A 19,702-nucleotide genomic window follows, 5' to 3' on the forward strand; every position below is an offset into this window, starting at 1 on the left:
GCTAGAGTGCAGTGGCCAGATCTCAGCTCACTGCAAGCTCTGCGTCCTGGATTCACACCATTCTCCTGCCTCAGCCTCCCGAGTAGCTGGGACTACAGGGGCCCGCCACCACGCCCGGCTAATTTTTTGTATTTTTAGTAGAGACGGGATTTCACCATGTTAGCCAGGATGGTCTTGAACTTCTGACCTCGTGATCCGCCCACCTCAGCCTCCCAAAGTGCTGAGATTACAGGCATGAGTCACCGCGCCTGGCTGGATGATATTCTTTGCAAAGTTATGGGTATAGATAAGGAACCCAGCATCACCATCAGGACAAATGGCCAGTGGCTATAACAAGGAACTCACAAACTAGACAGCATATCTATTCCCTAAACTATGAACTATTTATAGCCTAGGCAGGAAGACATTAACATGGGATCCATAGGTGGGCTTACAGAGGGGAGAGGCGCTAGGAGAGGAAGTGGTAGTCTGTGTCCCTCCTGAAATTGTCTGCAAAATTGTGTGTAAGTGCATTTATCTAGGAAGAGGCTCTATCACCAGCACACAACCTCTCCCTGAATTTCATTCATGGAATAGAAAATAACTCTGAAGTCTCAGTCAAGAGATGTGGGTTCTGGGAGCACCCACCTTGACTACTTAAACTAGTCATTTATCCTCCTAAATTCACCCTCTGGAAGATAAGATTACATCAGACAAGCTTTGAGCTCCCTGCTAATCTAATAATCAATAGGTTCATGATGTACTTCCCCTCCTTCCCTCCAAGAAACAAAAGGGCGTTATCACTGGAAATCACCCTTTAATATAATTCATCTGAATCCAGAAAGAGACCCTGTTTCCAGAATCCTAGGTGTAAAGAGCACTTACTTGTAATATGGGTCACTGGAATACACAGTCCTTCTTTTAGGGTTCAGCTTTGAAGATGGAGAACGCAGAGAAACTGAAGCCTAGGCATTCTCTAGCTGATTTGCAAATCCCAGTGCCAGTAAGTCACAGGGCAGAGCAGAGCACTAGAAATTCACTGAGGACCCCACATCCTTTAGCTGACTGTGGCAACTACTTTGAACGCCCTCTCACTGTCTTTGTGTATGTGAGTATATGTATATCTATGGTACCGGTACACACAATGACCAGTTCATTTTATTTTCTTGTTTCCTCATTACTGCTAACGAGCAACAAAATAAAATAATTAAAAGATAAAGGGCCAAGAAGGAAGGGCAAAAGTCAAAAGCTGTCTTCCTGCCTAATTGGATCATCAGGTTTAAGAAAGAGTTACCAATCTTCATGTGTCTCATGTGAAGTCAATCTGAGCTCAACTAAGGGGCTGCAAGGCAAAACTCCCTAAAGCCAGAGTAGTCCAAGAGGGGTCCCAATCATCTAAAAGAACCAGACCTAACCCAATTGCAAATACATAGGCAAATGGAGACATCCCCAGCTTTTCTAAGTTATTTTCTTCAGAAAAAGAGCACAAAGATTGACCAGATTGACTGGAATCACTAGTTAAGAGACAGCCCAACAAAGAAGTTTCAATGTCAGGAAAGGTTACTTGAACATTTTTGATAAGTTAGTTGACTACAGCCTCACATTTATTTGGAAAGTATTAGCTGTTAATGTAACAGATATACCAGTACATCTGCTATGACATGGGGGAAAAGGAAGGAGGAAGGAAAGCAGGGTTGGGGGAAGAAACAATGGTTTCTATGTAGGGTAGTATGGGTGCTATGAGCTGAATTGTGTCCCCCCAAAATTCATACGTTGGAGCCCTAACTCTTAGTACTTCAGAATGTGACTGTACAGTATTTGCAGATAGGGCCTTCAAAGAGGTGATTTGGTTCAAAGGAGGCCACCAGAGTGGGCTCTATGCAATCAGATGTGTGTCCTTAGAAGAGGAAATTTGGCTAAACAAGAGACACTAGGGATGTGTGTGTAGAGAAAGGACCATGAGAAGAGGAAGCATGAGGGTGGCCATATGCAAGCCAGAGAGGCCTCAGAAGAAACTAACCTTGCTGGCACTTTGATCTTGGGAATAGTAACAGTACCTTGCCTCGTAAGTTTATTGCAATGATTAAATAAATTAAGCCATGTAAAGCACTTAGAACAGTGGCACATAGCAAGCACTCAAGAATCAGCAGCTGATAGTGCTGCTACTGTTACTTTTTATTTTTTTAAAGATGGGGTCTCACTCTGTTGCCTAGGCTGGAGTGCAGTGACATGATCATAAATCACTACAGCCTTGAACTCCTAGGTTCAAGTGATCCTCCCACCTCAGGAGGGAGGGAGGAAGTCTCAAGCAGCCTGGACTACAGGCTTGCACCACCATGTCCAGTTAATTTCTATTTATTGATTTATTTATTTATTTGGAGGCAGAGTCTCGCTCTGTCGCCACGCTGGAGTGCGGTGGCGCGATCTCGGCTCACTGCAATCTCCACCTCCTGGGTTCAGGCGATTCTTCTGCCTCCGCCTCCCAAGTAGTTGGGATTATAGGTGCACGCCACCACGCCCAGCTAATTTTTGTATTTTTAGTACACATGGGGTTTCACCATGCTGCCCTAGATCTCTCCTGACCTCGTGATCTGCCTGCCTCAGCCTCCCAAAGTGCTGGGATTACAGGCGTGAGCCACCAGGCTCAGCCGATTTTTAATTTTTTTTTAAGAGATGAGTTCTCACTGTGTTGCTCAGGTTGGTCTCAAACTCCTGGCCTCAAGTGATCCTCCCACCTCAGCCTCCTGAGTAGCTGGGACCACAGGTGTGAGCCACTGCACCCAGCAACTGCTACTGTTATTGATAAAGGGACTAAGGCTACTTCAGCAGACCTAGGGAGATATGTACCTTTTGTGTAACAATATTGACTGAATGAAAACTTCACCACCAGCTTTCTAACTGATTTCGGTACGTAATGGAGCATTTTGGGGCCCTCATTCTCATGCTTCTACAGTGAGAATCAAAATTTCTGTTTATGTTCACTGGCTTTGCAAGAAGGTTATTTGGTTTTCATTGGGGGAAAGGTCCTACTAGAAAGAGAGCTGAAGGTGGCCTATCTAGAGGAACTATATCTATCCACCTCAGCAGGTGCTGTTTGGCCAGACCTGTGGGCTGGAAACACTCCAATTCAGGATCATTAACTCTATTAGCCTAGGGGGAGATTTTCTGATGCACCTTCCTTTTCTGGGATCTGACAGAGCTGCTGAAATATGAGAAAGCAGCTCTCTATCTGCCTGACCTCTCAGTCTCCTGAGAAAACAGGTACAAGGGGGAGCAGAGAGATGGTAAGATAGCATTGGATCTACTTTTCTGCCCTAGCAGGTTACCTCTACAGGCAGGAAGTAACTTCTGCTCCAACCTTGTTCCACTTCCCTGAGGCAGGAAGGACTTAAGCTGTGGTATGGGAAATTCGCCATTTTTTGTTAACTGTTAAGTTTTTCAATTTGGTTTATTTTTACCATTCTTTGGAATTATCCCCTCTACCTCTGAGACCAAGGCAGGAGTTCTGATTCTACAGTTCACCAGGTGAAGTCAGGCAAGTCACAGACCATGGGAGATGTAGAAGGCAAGGCAACAGTGCCTGTGTCAGTGGCCTGTGCCTACTGATCCCAGCTCACAGGGGAATGTTGAACCAAGTGCACCCTATTAAGACAGAGGCTGTGCCCCCTGCACTCCCCAACACAGACGTTACCCTCCATCAAAAGCTCAAATGCTTTATCTGTAAGATGCTTTGGGGTCCTTGGCAGAAAAGATCTAGTCCATATAAGCTACCTTGGGAGTCCTGTTAAAATGCAAATTCTGGTGCAGGTGGCCCCTGAAATTCTGCATGTCTAACAAGCAACACCCATGTGATGCTGATCCTAGGACCATACTTTGAGTTACACACTTGGAGTAACTGTGAGTTATGAACAACTGGGACAGTGATTCTCCAAGAGTGGTCTAAGGACCCCCTGCATCGGCATCACTTGGGGACTTGTTACAAACATTCAGTCCCTGCCATTACTTGCAGACTCTCTCAATCAGACCTTCTGGGGATGGTGCCTGACAAGCCTCATGTTTGACAAGTCCTTCAGTTGACTGCTATGAACATTACATTTCAGAATCATTGCACGAAATCAGGGGTTCTCAACTCCCACTCCATGCTAGAATCACCTGGGGAACTTTTTAAAACACAATGCTGTCATCACAGATCCTGAAGTCATCCTCTCCAAGGGCGGGGCAGGGCATCAGTGTTTGTTTTTAATTTTATTTCTAACTGACGAATAACTGTGGGTACTTATAAGGTACATACAGTATGATGTTTTGATATATGTTTGCATTGTGAAATGATTAAATCAAGCTAATTAGGTGAGCCTAGAACATATTAGGGTTCAAAATTGCTGCTTTAGATGAGTGCTTTCTCTGTTAATTTCTACTGATATATGACATGCATCTTGAAAACTGTAATTATCATAAAGGTATACATGAATATTTGCGGGGAGGAGATGACAGGAATATTTGTGGAGAGGGGGCAAAGCATAGCTGTGGTTTTAGGATCAAGAGGCTTAGGCTCCAATCCTAACTGCCACTTGGAATTTTACTCCCTGAGAAACATTTTCTTCCTCTATAAAACAATCGAGGCCATAATTCTTCCCTGTCTACCTCAAACACTGTTATGCGAAAAGCCTTGTACATGAAAATGCATCAAAACTGAGGATTATCCATAAATGATTTAAACTATGATCTTAATGTTTAAGGCAAATTTATAAGTAGTAATAATTTTACAAGTGATTTATTTTTCTGAGCTTCTCAATGTGACCTGCTAATCCCTCCACAGTCCCACATTTGGGATTCTGAGGACACAGCTCTGCCAGCCCAGCATTGTAGCTCCTGCTTCTTTCTGGGCTGGTTTATCACCAGCCTGCTGCTGCGACCATGGGATTCTCCCTGCTAGCCACTAGGGGCTGTTTGGTCCAGACTGGCCCATGGGTTTGGGTGAATGGGGAAGGAATCTAATTCTTGCCCTAGGAAGTCCTTGGAGAAGTAGACAGGCTATGAGGCTCCCACAGCAAATTACTCAAGGCCAGTGTGGCTGACTCTTAGGACACCTGAAAGCTCCTTTCTTTCCATTAAACCTCTCAAAGAATTTGTATAGGTTTCTTTGGTCTGCCCTGGTTATTTTACTTTTTTATTTTTTTGAGACCAAATCTCACTCTGTCGCCCAGGCTGGAGTGCAGTAGCACAACGTTGACTCACTGCACCCTCTGCCTCCCAGGTTCAAGTGATTCTTCTGCCTTAGCTTCCCGAGTAGCTGGGATTGCAGGCAAACACCACCATGCCTGGCTAATTTTTGTATTTTTAGTAGAGATGGGGCTTCACCATGTTGGCCAGACTGGTCTCAAACTCCTGACCCCAAGTGATCCGCCCATCTCAGCCACCCAAAGTGCTGGGATTACAGGCGTGAGCCACCGCGCCCCACCAGCTATATGTATATTTTTTAAATCACATGGGCATATGGACAAGTACTGCTTTGGATGTTGCTGGTACATTCCTAGAAGAGGCTACTTACCAGCCGAGTGTTTACCACAGGAAACAGCAATGCCAGAAGAGCTCCATTCAACATGTGCATCTGTAGCCTAGTGGGGGAGAAAGATAAAGTTCAGGTCATACTCAGACCCTGACACAAAGGGAGAAAAAAGACATGTCACGTTAAGCCACGCCATATGGAAGAGAACTATGTATACAAGTTGCTCTCTGTGGAAAATGGCACTAGAGTTTGCACAAAATAAATTAAAAGTGGCATATTTTGTATTAACTGAAATGTTCTGAAGAGCACCATCACTGGCTCAGAATCCCCTGAACACCTCCTGAACATGCTTTGGTTACAACACTTTATTACATAATGAGCTCTGTGCTCCCTAAACATTCAGTCAGTCCCAATCAACAGCTTCAACTGCTACAGCTTGGGCGGCATTAGAAAAGGGGAAATACGGGAGGTAAGTGTTCTGTTATTACAGTAGAAACCTATTTATTATAACATGGCTGCTTATTTACACTATCATGTATAATCCTTTTCCCCAAACAGAGACCTAGACAGAAAAATATTGCTACAACCCAGGAAGCCAACTGCAGTGTTTTGCAAACTATATTTCCCCACTTTCTTAGAAATGCCCTCAGGAGCAAAAGTGGGCAGCCTTCCAGGCTTTCATTTACATATTGGGCTCTGTGACTTAAAAGTAAAACAAAAAAAGAAAAAATAAGAAGAAAACCACTGGTCTCCAGCACTGGTTAATGATACTGTTTCCCAATCCCAATGCCAGACTTGTTAAAGTACATGCATATTAGAAACCCTTCATAAGTCAAGCACAATTAACTCAGGAACAAACCCTGCTTGTGAGGGCTCTGGGGATGGATTTAAGCAGCTTCCTTCATTATTAAAGGAAAATGGTTCTTTACTACTAAGAGAGATGAAAAGAATGACAGTCTGTTCCTCTTGAAGAAACGTTGATTTGATGGGTTATGGACAACCACCACAGAGGCAACATGCCTCTTAGACCTCAACACTAGCTGCAGGTCGATCTCAATCTCTCTCTCTCTCTCTCTCTCTCTCTCTCTCTCTCTCTCTCTCTCTCTCTCACACACACACACACACACACACACACACACACACACACACGCTCACACAGCATACCTCCTATGCCCTGGCTGGGAAAACAGTCCACATGTTGAAGACTCCCTAGAACTTCAGCTCTTCTCTTGGCACTCATAGATGTGTTTGTAAGACTAAGAGATGTGGCTGGGTGCGGTGGCTCATGCCTATAATCCCAGCACTTTGGGAGGCAGAGGCTGGCGGATCACCTGAGGTCGGGAGTTCGAGACCACCCTAGCCAATATGGCAAAACCCCATCTCTACTAAAAATATAAAAATTAGCCAGGCATGGTGGCAGGTGCCTGTAATCCTGGCTACTCGGGAGGCTGAGACACAAGAATTGCTTTAACTCAGGAGGTGGAGGTTGCAGTGAACCAAGATCATGCCACTGCACTACAGCCTGAGTGACAGAGTGAGACTCAGGGAGGGGAGGGGAGTGGAGTGGAGGGAAGAAGGGAAGAAGGGAAGGGAGAAAGACTAAAAGATGTTACAAGAAGACCCCGGAGAATGGCACAGAAACCCCAAGACTGCTTTTCACTTCCCCAGTCTGTTTCTTCCTATTGTTCTTTGTCACCAAAACTTTGTGAATAGTGATGGTGTGCACTTAATATATTCCAGCCATCCTTAATCAAGAACCAGAAGAAAAATAATAATATTCCAGGCAAGTATCTGATTAACTGCTTTACATGAACTTTCTTGCTTAATTTTATACCAATCTTGTGAGATAGGTACAATTACTTTTCCCAATTTGTTGATAAGGAAACGAGTTTCAGAGAAGTGAGGTGATCTGGTCAACATCATACATAAGAGAGTAGAGTCAGAGTTCAAAACCAGGTTGATCTGACTCCAGACCCCAAACTCTTACATCTCTCTTGCTGCCTTGTATAGAAGCCCCGGTCCCTTCCTTCTGCCAAAGTATGACCTCAGGTGGAGGGTTAGAATGTTCCTCTTTCCTTCCTTTTAGTTTCAAGGGTCTCTCCATCTCCTCCTTCATTCCCTGTCCCTGGCTTAATAAGATTTCAAAGGATGACTAAAGTGGAAAAGGCTGTTTGGCTACCCAAGGCCATCACACTCCCTCAGGTTAATAAGGCTTGACCTGGTCCATAAAAGGGAAGAGGCACACCAATGCAACGTCACTCCAGCCTCCCTGGGGCTGGCCAGGTTACCACAACCCTTTTTCAGCAGTGTCATTCAAGGTGGCACACCGTGTCTGACAAACCTGACAAACGGAGTACTAAAAATTCTGGCTCAAGCCTTAGAATCTACAGTAGGAGCTATTAACAGCCATTCCAGGCCTTCAGTGAAGTAGAATCTGGCTTAATCCCGCCCCTGGGCCCTCCTATGTGACAGCCACAACATACTCACCCTGGGAGAGCAAAAAAAAAAATCACATCAACAGTCCAGATCAAAGTTGGATTCTGGGCTGGGTGTGGTGACTCACACCTGTAATCCCAGCACTTTGGGAGGCCGAGGCAGGAGGATCACTTGAGGTAGGGAGTTCAAGACCAGCCTGGCCAACATGGCGAAATCCTGTCTCTACTAAAAACTCAAAAATTAGCTGGGCAAGGTGGCAGGCACCTGTAGTCCCAGCTACTCAGGAGGCTGAGGCAGGAGAATCACTTGAACCTGGGAGGCAGAGGTTGCAGTGAACCGAGATCATGCCATTGCACTCCGGCCTGGGTGACAAAGCGAGACTGTATCTCAAAAAAAAAAAAAAAAAAAAAAAAAAAAAAAAAAAAAAAGCTGGATTCTGGTGCCAGGCTTTGCTATGGACCTCAAACGAAATGTCAGCATTTGCATAGGGTCAATTAGACATTTGGGCATCAAAAGTTAAATCTTGAGGTTGATGGAACTGATAAGGGCCTATGGATGGCCAAAGATGAAGATAAAACTAACATAAAGATCCAAAACAGTTAAGTCCCTAGATAAAGACAAGCATTGCTCTGGGTTTCAAAATTCAGTTTATGCAAGCTATATATATGCCAGTGGGTGAATTATCTTTAATATATAAAGAAGCCTTACATATTAATAATCACAAATATTTCTAACATGTATTGAACATTTCTATGTGCAAATCACTGGGCTAAGGATTCAAATACATCATTTCATTCAGTTATCAGAGTTTTTATTATAACCACCATCATCTTCTTCATTTCATTGCGGAGAAAACCAAAGCTCCAAGTGATTAAGTGATCTGCCCAAGATCAAACACATAATAAGTGACAGAGGCTGAAGTCAAGCTCAGATGTCACCAAGTTTCAAGCTTGTGTTTTTACCATTGTACTCTGCTTTAAATCTATGGCATGAATGTTACATATGTTCTGTGTGTGTGTATGTGTGTCTGTGTGTCTGTGTTTCTATGTGTGTATGTATGAGACTGCAGGCCAGGAAGGAAAAAGTTCTTGAATGCCATTGGGGCAAGGAAGGTCATGCCTAAACCCCTTGTGTGTTCTGTGGCAACTATCCTGATCACACAACTACATTGTCCTTTACAGACAAAGCACAGCTCTACAGGTAAATGACTGACCAACTCAGAAGCAGAGGCTTTTAACTTTATACCCACCCACAGCCTGCCACAAAAATTTGTATTGGGTATGGCAAATGGCTATAGGGCCACTAGAAAGTCCTGTGAGGGAGTTCCCTCATCCGTACAATAGTAACCATAATAGTACCCAACTCATAGGATTGTTATAGGGAATTATATTTATAAAATGCATTAAAATGTGCATGGCATATAGTAAGACTCACATAAAACGTTTGTTAAATAAATGGTGAAGAATTCACCTAAAGCCTCCTCAAGATGGATGAATGGATGATGGATGGATGGATGGATGGATGGATGGATGGATGGATGGGTGGATGGATGGAAGGGAGGAAGGAAGGAAGGAGAGAAGGAAGGGAGGGAGGGAGGGAGGGAAACGAGGAAAGGAAGGATGGGAAGGGAAAAAGGAATAGAAAAAAAACATATGAGAGACAAACTATTTAAAAAATTCAAAGTGTCAGAAAGAGGTCCAGAGAAAGCAGATGGACAGACTGAAGGCCAGAACCAAAAAGTAGAGTTTGGGGACAGACTTATATTTAGTTAGTCATACTTATAAACCTCCTTGCCAGCTCGGAGTATTGGTCATTGTATTATATATACAGTTGATCTTTGAACAATGTGGAGGTTAGAGGCACTGACTTCCTGAGCAGTCTAAAACCTGCCTATAACTTTTAACTCCTCTAAAACTTAACCACCAATAGCTTACTGTTGACTAGAAGCCTTACTGAGATCAATTAACACAAATTTTGTATGTTATATGTATTATATATTGTATTCTTACAGAGAAGAGAAAACATTAAGAAAGTCATGAGGAAGAGAAAATACATTTAGAGTACTGTACTACATTTATCAATACCATAAGTTTGCATCATCTGTTCACAAGATGAATCATCCATCTAAAATAGTGGGCAACTGCAGCTGCAGACCTCAATCTATCAAGCAATTCAACTTTTCCTTGTAATGTCTTAACTTTTCTCTGCTTCTTGGGAGCACTTCAGCATGACTAGTGCACTTTGTATGGGTCCTCTGGTGTTATTCAACATTTATGGTATTGCACTAAACATGATGAAAAATGCGAGAACCACAAGGATCACTTTTTATTGGGATCCACCATTTACTGGAGAAAGAACAGCCTATTCAGAGATGATTAGGGGCACAGGGCATTATAGGGGATACTCACAACACCTGAGCTCACCGCAAGACGTGGCCATAAAATTATTACAGGAGTACAGTATGTACTACAGTTAATTTTATGCGGTTATGCTTTAATACTGCATCTTTGTATCTGTTTGCATCTCTCAATTATGATGGCACAATGTACAGTCTATAAGTGTGTACATAAGCTTTGATAAATTTTAACTTCTTATAATAGATTGTGTATATTTTAGAGTAGTAAACTATAAAATACACTAGTGTCTACATATATTTATTCATTCATGACATACTTAACCTTATCGTAATCTTTTTCAATATTTCTAGACTATAAGACTTGCGTGCAAATTTTTTCAAATTGTCAAAATCTCCAAACCTTTTCCAATGTATTTATTGAAAAAATCTGCTTCTAAGTGGACCTGCATAGCTCAAACCCATGTTGTTCAAGGGTCGACCCTTCCCTCATGTTTTCCATCCTGTTTAGTGTGATGATACTGTAACCACTGAGTAACACCAGGGAATCCAGATGAAGCGCCACTAGTCATGCTGGAAGTGCTCCCAAGAAGCAAAGAAAAGTCATGACATTACAAGAGAAAGTTGAATTGCTTGATATGCAGCATATATTTTATTTTCTGTATATTGTGGTATTTTGATATCTTTAAAACCTTTCTGGCTAGAGACAGCCTGCCCCCATCCCCATACTCCAGCCAATTCTTAGAGATAGCAAGTACTCAGCCAGAAACATGCCTTTGATATGCAAACTAACCAATCCAAAGCCAGACCTCCTCTATCTGCCCCTTACACCCCAGGAGGCTATATTCCTCTTCCTTAATCACCCCAGGGCCAGATACCAGGCAACTAGGGTACACCTACAGCTTAGAGGCCTGCTGAAATTATTCGAACTAGCCAATCCTTAACTATTCACCCTGTCCTGCCTTGCTTTTCCTGTGGAAACCCCAATAAAGGCAGTGGTCTAAAACTTCCTCCTTGCTCCTATCTCCTGCCTCCTGACCACCCTAATGTCTTTCCCAAGTGGCCTTGCCTAGTATCCCAGGCCTCCTGTCTCTATAATAAACTTTGTTTTTTCCTTACCCTCTCCTCTGTCTACTCTTGTGGCCACATCTGACTGATCATCACAAAAGAACACAAGAAAACCATTATTACTGTCACAAACATTTCCTATAAGCTTTTTTGGTTTTGTATAGGATGCTACACTGAGTCTGCTTAGCTGGTAAGAATCTGAGGCAATATGGCAAGCACCATGGTTTTGATTCTCTTCTGGATCAGTTAATTTTGTTGAATTTAGTTCCACAAACATTAGCCAATCCATTACTGTGTGCCCAACATTGTTGCAGGTATTGTAGGGAAAAGAAGATCAGTGTAAGTAAGACACAGTATCTGCCCTCAAAAAGCTAACAATGTTTATGAGAAGGCAAGAAGTGAAATAACTAGAGGAAATGTACAATGGTTAAGGGGGGTTGGAATCAAGTCTACATTCCATCCCATCTCTACCATTTACCCGCCAAGTGACTATGGACAAATCACTTAAAATATGTGTCAATTTCTGGCCAGGCACAGTGGCTCACACCTGTAATCACAGCACTTTGGGAGGCCGAGGCGGGCAGATCACGAGGTCAGAAGATCCAGACAATCCTGGCTAACACAGTGAAACCCCGTCTCTACTAAAAATAAAAAAATAAAAAAAAATTAGCCGGACGTGGTGGCAGGCGCCTGTAGTCTCAGCTACTGGGGAGGCTGAGGCAGGAGAACGACGGGAACCTGGGAGGCGGAGCTTTCAGTGAGCCAAGATCGCGCCACTGCACTCCAGCCTGGGCGACACAGCGAGACTCTGTCTCAAAAAAAAAAGCGTCAATTTCCTCACAATTGGTAATGGAACTAACAACAGTACCTACTGAAAAGATTAGAGAATTTAATAAAATAAGACCATGTAAAGTGATCAATGTAGTGCCTAGGATATAATAAGCACTCAATATACAGTGGCTGTATTATCCTTAATAGATCAATGTAAATGCATATTATTCATAACAAATGAAGCTATTATGATCCTTCACGAGATGAATTCTATTTCAATTTAGTACTTGACAACAACCAAGAACAAAAAGATATGGAACAGATGACAAATTCTCTGGATGACTGGAAAGGCAAATTCATAGAGAGGAATTCTCAAAGGAAATTATAAAATATTTTGAACTGAACAACAACAAAAAAAGATGCCAGTAACAGGAAATTTTTTTTTTCCAAGACAGTCTCACTCTGTCACCCAGGTTGGAGGATGGGAATGCAGTGGCAGGATGTTGTCTCACTACAATGTCCGCCTCCCGGGTTCAAGTGATCCTCCTGCCTCAGTCTTCCAAGTAGGAGATTACAGGCGCCTGCCACCACGCCCAGTTTTTGGTGGGTTTTTTTTGTTTGTTTGTTTGTTTGTTTGTTTTGTAGAGACGGGGTTTCGCCATGTTGGCCAGGCTGGTCTCGAACTCCTGGCCTCAAGCAATCCACCCACCTCAGCTTCCCAAAGTGCTAGAATTACAGGCGTGAGCCACTGTACCCGGCCTGAAATTATTATATTAGGCAAAAAGAATGATCTCAAATTAGCAGTCTAAGCTCCCACCTTAAGAATCCAAAAAATAAGAGCAAAATAAATCCAAGGCAAGCAGAAAAAATGAAATAATAAAGAGTAGAGATCAATGAAATGGAAAAGAAAAACAATAGAGAGGCAGGGCCCAGTGCCTTATGCCTGTAATCCCAGCGCTTTGGGAAGCCAAGGCGGGGGAATCACTTGAGCCCAGGAGTTCAAGACCAGCCTGGGGTGTAGTGATGCAAGACTGTAGTCCCAGCTACTGGGAAGGCTGAGGTGGGAGAATCACTTGAGACCAGGAGGTCGAGGCTGCAGTGAGCCAGGAGCACATGCCACTGCACTCCAGCTTGGACGACAGAGTGAGACCCTGTCTCAAAAAAAAAAAAAAATCAATAAAACCAAAAGTTTGTGTTTCAAAAAAGTCAATACAATTTATAAACCTCTAGGTAGAATGACATGGATAAAAAGAGAGAAGGAAAAAAGTTAGCAATATCAGCAATGAAAGAAGATATTAGAACTCTAGTAATTAAAATTATAAAAGAATACTCCAACCAACTCTGTGCACATCAGTTTGACAACTTAGATGAAATGGGCATATTCTTCAAAAACCACAAACTCCAAAACTCACCCAAGATGAAAAAGACAACCTGAATAATCCTATTAAATAAATTAAATTCATAGTTAAAATCATCTGAATAAGAAATCTCCAGACTCAGATAGTTTCGGTGACCAATTCTACCAAATATTTATACAATCTTGTCCAGAAAATAAAAGAGAAGGAAACATTTCTCATTTTGATTTGAAGAGGGCAAAGAATAAATACATCAACAAATGAAACAGAATGGTCCATCACTACATTACCCAGATACCAAAACTAGAGGAGGTGGGTAGTGGGGAAGAACAAGAGGAAGAGAAGAAGAAAATAGAGGAAAATGAAGATGATGATGGAAGAAGAAGGAAGCAGGAAGAAGAGGGAGGGAGGAAAGGAGGGAAAGAGAGAAGGAAGGAAGGAGGGAAGGAGGGAAGGAGGGAGGGAAGGAAGGAAGGAGGGAAGGAGGGAGGGAGGGAAGGAGGGAGAAAGGTAGGGAGGGAAGGAGGGAAGGAGGGAAGGAAGGAAGGAGGGAAGGAAGGAAGGAAGGAAGGAAGGAAGGAAGGAAGGAAGGAAGGAAGGAAGGAAACAAAGACCAATATTCCTCATGAACACAGACACAAAAATCCTCAGGAAAATATTAGCACATCTAAAGTAGCAGTATAGAAAGAATAATACTCTATGACCAAGTGCGTTTTGTCCTGGTAATATAAGGTTAGTTCAATGTTTGAAATTCAATTAATATAATTCACCAAATCGTGCCAAAAAGAGTAAAAAATACTAAAAAGTATGTGATCATATCAACTGACACAGAAAGGGCATTTTGTCAAAATTCAGTATCTATTCATGATAAAAATTATCATCAAACTAGGAATAGTAGGGAACTTCCTCAACCTGATAAAGAGCACCTAAAATTACTACACCTAATGTAATACTTAATGGTGAAAGACTAAATGTTGCCGCCCACAACATTAGAAACATGACAAGGATGTCCACTCTCACCACTACTATTAGACAAGAAGCTTTAGCGAGGAAATCAGGCAACAAAAATAATAGAGATTGAAAAGGAAGAAGTAACACTGTCCTTATTTGCAATGGACGTGATTATATGTATGGAAAATCCCTAGGAATCTACAAAAAAGCTCCTAAAAAATATATTAGTTTTAAAGGTCACAGGATACAAGATACAAAGTCAACACACAAAATCAGTCACTTCTACACAGTAGCAGTGTACAACTGAAAACCAAAATTTTGAAAGTACCATTTAAAATGTTTCAAAAACAAACTAAAATGCTTAGGTATAAATCTATCAAAATATTTACAGGATCCATATGCTAAGAATGGCAAAATGCTGATAAAATAAAAGAAGACCTAAATAAATGGAAAGACATACCATGTCCAAGGACTGAAAGGCTCAACATAGGAAAGATGTCAGTTCTCACCAAAACGATCTATAGATTCAAAGGAATTCTGATCAAAATCCCAACAGGATATTTTATAGATAGACTGACTCTAAAATGTATATGGAAGGTCAAAGAAACAGGAATAGCTAAAATAATTTTGTAAAAGAAGCAGATAATGAAGGAGTCACATTGCCTGATTTTAAGGCTTACTACAAAGTTACAGCAATCAAAACAATGTAGTAGTGCCCAAGAATAGACACATCAATCAATGAAACATAATAGTCCAGAATTTGACCCACATAAATATAATCATTTGATTTTTGAAAACAGCGTAAATGGGGTTGAAGCAATTGGACATTCATATGTAAAATAACAAACTTAACCTAAACGTCACACCTTATATGAAAGCTAAGTCATAACTCTAAATAGAAAATTATAAAACTCTTAGAAGGAAATGTAGGAAAAAATCTGTGATCTTCAGTTAAGCAAACAGTTCTTAGACATGACACCAAACACACAATACGTAAAAGAAAAAAATGATAAACTGACATTAATCAAAATGAAAAACTTTTGATCTGTGAAAGACACTTTAAGACAATGAAAAGACGAGCTATATAACATATAACATGGGAGAAAATATTTGCAAATCACATATCCAACAAAGAACTTTTATCCAGAATATATAAAGAATCCTCAAATTCAACAATAAGAAAACACACAACCCAGCTGGCCGCGGTGGCTCACGCCTGTAATCCCAGCACTTTGGGAGGCTGAGGCGGGCAGATCACGAGGTCAGGAGATCGAGACCATCCTGGCTAACACGATGAAACCCCGTCTCTACTAAAAATACAAAATATATATATATTAGCCGTGCATGGTGGTGGGTGCCTTGTAGTCCCAGCTACTTGGGAGGCTGAGACAGGAGAATGGCATGAACCGGGGAGGCAGAGCTTGCAGTGAGCTGAGATCACGCCACTGCACTTCAGCCTGGGCAGCAGAGTGAGACTCTGTCCGCCCCACTGCCCCCCCCCCCAAAAAAAACAGTGCTATAAAAAAAAATGTGAACAGACACTTCACCAAAAGAAGTTGTTATTGAATGTTGTTGTTTTCATAGCAAATAAGCAGATAAAAATATGTTCCCTACCATTAGAGAAATGCAAACTAAAACCACAATCAGATGCCACTTCTCACCTGAAAACAAAAACAAAAACAAAAAAAGACAATAGCAATGTGGAGAAACCAGAATTCTCATACACTGTTGGTGGGAATGTAAACGTAAAAGTACTGATTTGGAAAACTATTTGATGGTATCTTATAAAGGTTTTTTTTTTTTAATAAAAAAAAAAAGAAAAAACTTTTAGAAGTTAAAAGTACTAGTACTCACCCTACAACTCAATAATTCTGTTCCTGGCTCCCTACTAAGATGAAAACTTATGTTTACACGGAACCCTCTACACCAATGTTTACAGCAACTCTACTCATAATAGACAAAATCTGGAAGCAGTCCAGGTACCCTTCAATGGCTGAATGGATAAACAAACTGTGGTACTTACAGACCATGGAAAACCACTCAGAAATAAAAAGGAATAAACAACTGATACATGTAACGACTCAGATGAATCTGAAAGGCATTATGCTAAGTAAACAAAGCCACTCTCTAAAGGTTACATACTATAAGGTTCCATTTGTATGACATTCTCCAAAGGACAAAAGTACAGTGATGCAGAACTGGTCAGTGGTTGCCAGGGTTTAGAAATCTGGATGTCACACTAAAGGGAGAGTATAAGAAGTTTTTGTAAGTGATGGAGCAGTTCTAAACCCTGTCTGTGGTGGTAATTATAATAATCTATACATGTCTTAAGATTCATAGAACTTTATTCCCAAAAAAGCCAGTTTGGCTGTATAATTGAACAAAATTCAAAAATGTATACGAGAAGCAAAACACCGAACTCTCCCAGTCTCAGCTTTCACACTCACAAAATAGGTGATCCAAGATTCTGAGCATTTTAAACAACGTTTTTTTTGCCCTAGTTTCTTTACACTGAAAGTTTTAAACATACAGTAAAGTATTTTAAAAAATGAGTACCTCTGCACCTACTATACAGCTTTAATAAATTTGAATATTATTGATTCAGTTGTCCTCTATGTACCCTTTCTGAATACGATTCATCTCCCCCAACCCTCACCAAGGGGAACCTCTATTCTAAAGTAGTTGACTTCCTTGTTGCCCGTGTTTTTATACATTTATTATGTTTGAATATATCCACAAATCACATATAGTGTTGTTTCATGTTTATATCCTTAAATAAATGGTACATTATATAGAGAAAGAGATTATGCAAATTATATTTTTCAGTTAACTTCTAATTATCCATGTTTATACATGTAGCTCAACTTCATCTGTTTTTCACTGTTGTATATTATTCACTTGTATGAATATACCACAAGTTCGTTACCCATTGTCATGCTGATGGACATTTGGATCTACTTTTTTCCTTCAGCCAGACACTGAGATTTACTTTCTGTGATTTGCATTATAAAAGCAAAAGATCTGGCTGGGCACAGTGGCTCATGCCTGTAATCTCAGCACTTTGGGAGGCCGAGGCAGGCAGATCATTTGAGGTCAGGAGTTCGAGACCAGCCTGGCCAACATGGTGAAATCCCATCTCAACCGAAAATACAAAAATTAGCTGCTCGTGGTGGCATGCGTCTGTAATCCCAGCTACTCAGGAGGCAGAGGCTGAAGTGAGCCAATATCACGCCACTGCTCTCCAGCCTGGGCACAAAGTGAGACTCTGCCTTAAAAAAAAAAATATATATATATATATATATTTCTACCATCCCAGAGTCCAGACTCCTTCCACTATAAACCCTTGGATCTAAGAGTGTATACATTTTTTCCCACTTTGTGAGGTCCTGTAGCACAATCCTGTCTGTCTTGTGGTAGGAAGTGCAGTTAGGAAGTTGCATTTCAGAAATCACATATAAGAAAGTAGGATGCTTGCCTGTCCAAGATGGCTGAATAGGAAGGGCTCCAGTCTACAGCGCCCAGTGTGAGCAACGCAGAAGATGGGTGATTTCTGCATTTCCAACTGAGGTACCGGGTTCATCTAACCGGGCCTTGTCAGACAGTGGGTGCAGCCCACAGAGCTTAAGCCGAGGCAGGGCAGGGCATCACCTCACCTGGGAAGCACAAGGGGTTAGGGAATTCCCTTTCCTAGCCAAGGGAAGCCGTGACAGATGGTACCTGGGAAATCGGGTCACTCCCACCCTAATACTGCGCTTTTCCAACGGCCTCAGCAAATGGCACACCAGGAGATTATATCTCGCACCTGGCTGGAGGGTCCCATGCCCACGGAGCCTCCTTCACTGCTAGCACAGCAGTCTGAGATGGAACTGCAAGGCAGCAGCGAGGCTGGGGGAGGGGCGCCCGCCATTTCTGAGGCTTGAGTAGGTAAACAAAGCGGCCTGAAAGCTCCAACTGGGTGGATCCCACCACAGCTCAAGGAGGCCTGCCTGCCTCTGTAGACGCCACCTGTGGGGGCAGGGCATAGCAGAACAAAAGGCAACAGAAACTTCTGCAGACTTAAACATCCCTGTCTAACAGCTTTGAAGAGAGTAGTCATTCTCGCAGCACAGAGTTTGACATCTGAGAACAGACAGACTAGCTCCTCAAGTGGGTCGCTGACCAGCGAGTAGCCTAACTGGGAGGCACCTCCCAGTAGGGGCCAACTGACACCTCATTAGGCCAGGTGCCCCTCTGAGAGGAAGCTTCCAGAGGAAGGATCAGGCAGCAATATTTGGTGTTCTGCAATATCTGCTGTTCTATAGCCTCTGCTGGTGATACCCAGGCAAACAGGGTCTGGAGTGAAACTCCAGCAAACTCCAACAGACCTGCAGCTGAAGGTCCTGAGTGTTAGAAGGAAAACTAACAAACAGAAAGGACATCCACACCAAAATCCCATCTGTACGTCACCATCATCCAAGACCCAAGGTAGATAAAACCACAAAAATGTGGAAACCCCAGAGCAGAAAAGTTGAAAATTCTAAAAATCAGAGCGCCTCTTCTCCTCCAAAGGAACGCAGCTCCTTGCCAGCAATGGAACAAAGCTGGATGGAGAATGACTTTAACAGGTTGAGAGGAGAAGGCTTCAGACGATCCGAAATAACAAACTTCTCCGAGCTAAAGGAGGATGCTTGAACCCATCACAAAGAAGCTAAAAACGTTGAAAAAAGATTAGACAAATGGCTGACTAGAATAAACAGTGTAGAGAAGACCTTCAATGACCAGAGGGAGCTGAAAACCATGGCACGAGAACTCCATGATGCATGCACAAGCTTCAGTAGCTGATTCGATCAACTGGAAGAAAGGGTAGCAGTGATTGAAGATCAAATGAATGAAATGAAGCGAGAAGAGAAGTTTAGAGAAAAACAGAGTAAAAAGAAATGAACAAAGCCTCCAAGAAATATCGGACTATGTGAAAAGACCAAATCTATGTCTGATTGGTGTACCTGAAAGTGACGGGGAGAATGGAACCAAGTTGGAAAACACTCTTCGGGATATTATCCAGGAGAACTTCCCCAACCTAGCAAGGCAGGCCAACATTCAAATTCAGGAAATACAGAGAACGCCACAAAGATACTCCTCGAGAAGAGCAACTCCAAGACACATAATTGTCAGATTTACCAAAGTTGAAATGAAGGAAAAAATCTTAAGGACAGCCAGAGAGAAACGTCGGGTTACCCACAAAGGGAAGCCCATCAAACTAACAGCAGACCTCTCGGCAGAAACTCTACAAGCCAGAAGAGAGTG

General features: G+C 42.2%; 1 protein-coding gene across 3 annotated transcripts in view; it reads right to left on the minus strand.

Annotated features, from left to right (window-relative positions):
* Positions 1-19,702, minus strand: part of TMEM164 (transmembrane protein 164) — a 194,305-nt gene that overhangs the window by 71,382 nt on the left and 103,221 nt on the right. For all 3 annotated transcript variants that reach the window (XM_017847760.1, XM_017847759.1, XM_017847758.1), the window contains one exon: positions 5,528-5,594. In XM_017847760.1, coding sequence (XP_017703249.1) covers positions 5,528-5,587 — 60 coding nt within the window. In that variant the 5' untranslated portion in view covers positions 5,588-5,594. The remainder of the gene's footprint in view (positions 1-5,527; positions 5,595-19,702) is intronic.

The sequence above is a fragment of the Rhinopithecus bieti genome, unplaced genomic scaffold (assembly GCF_001698545.2).
Source record: "Rhinopithecus bieti isolate Rb0 unplaced genomic scaffold, ASM169854v2 scaffold_30476, whole genome shotgun sequence".
NCBI lineage: Eukaryota > Metazoa > Chordata > Mammalia > Primates > Cercopithecidae > Rhinopithecus > Rhinopithecus bieti.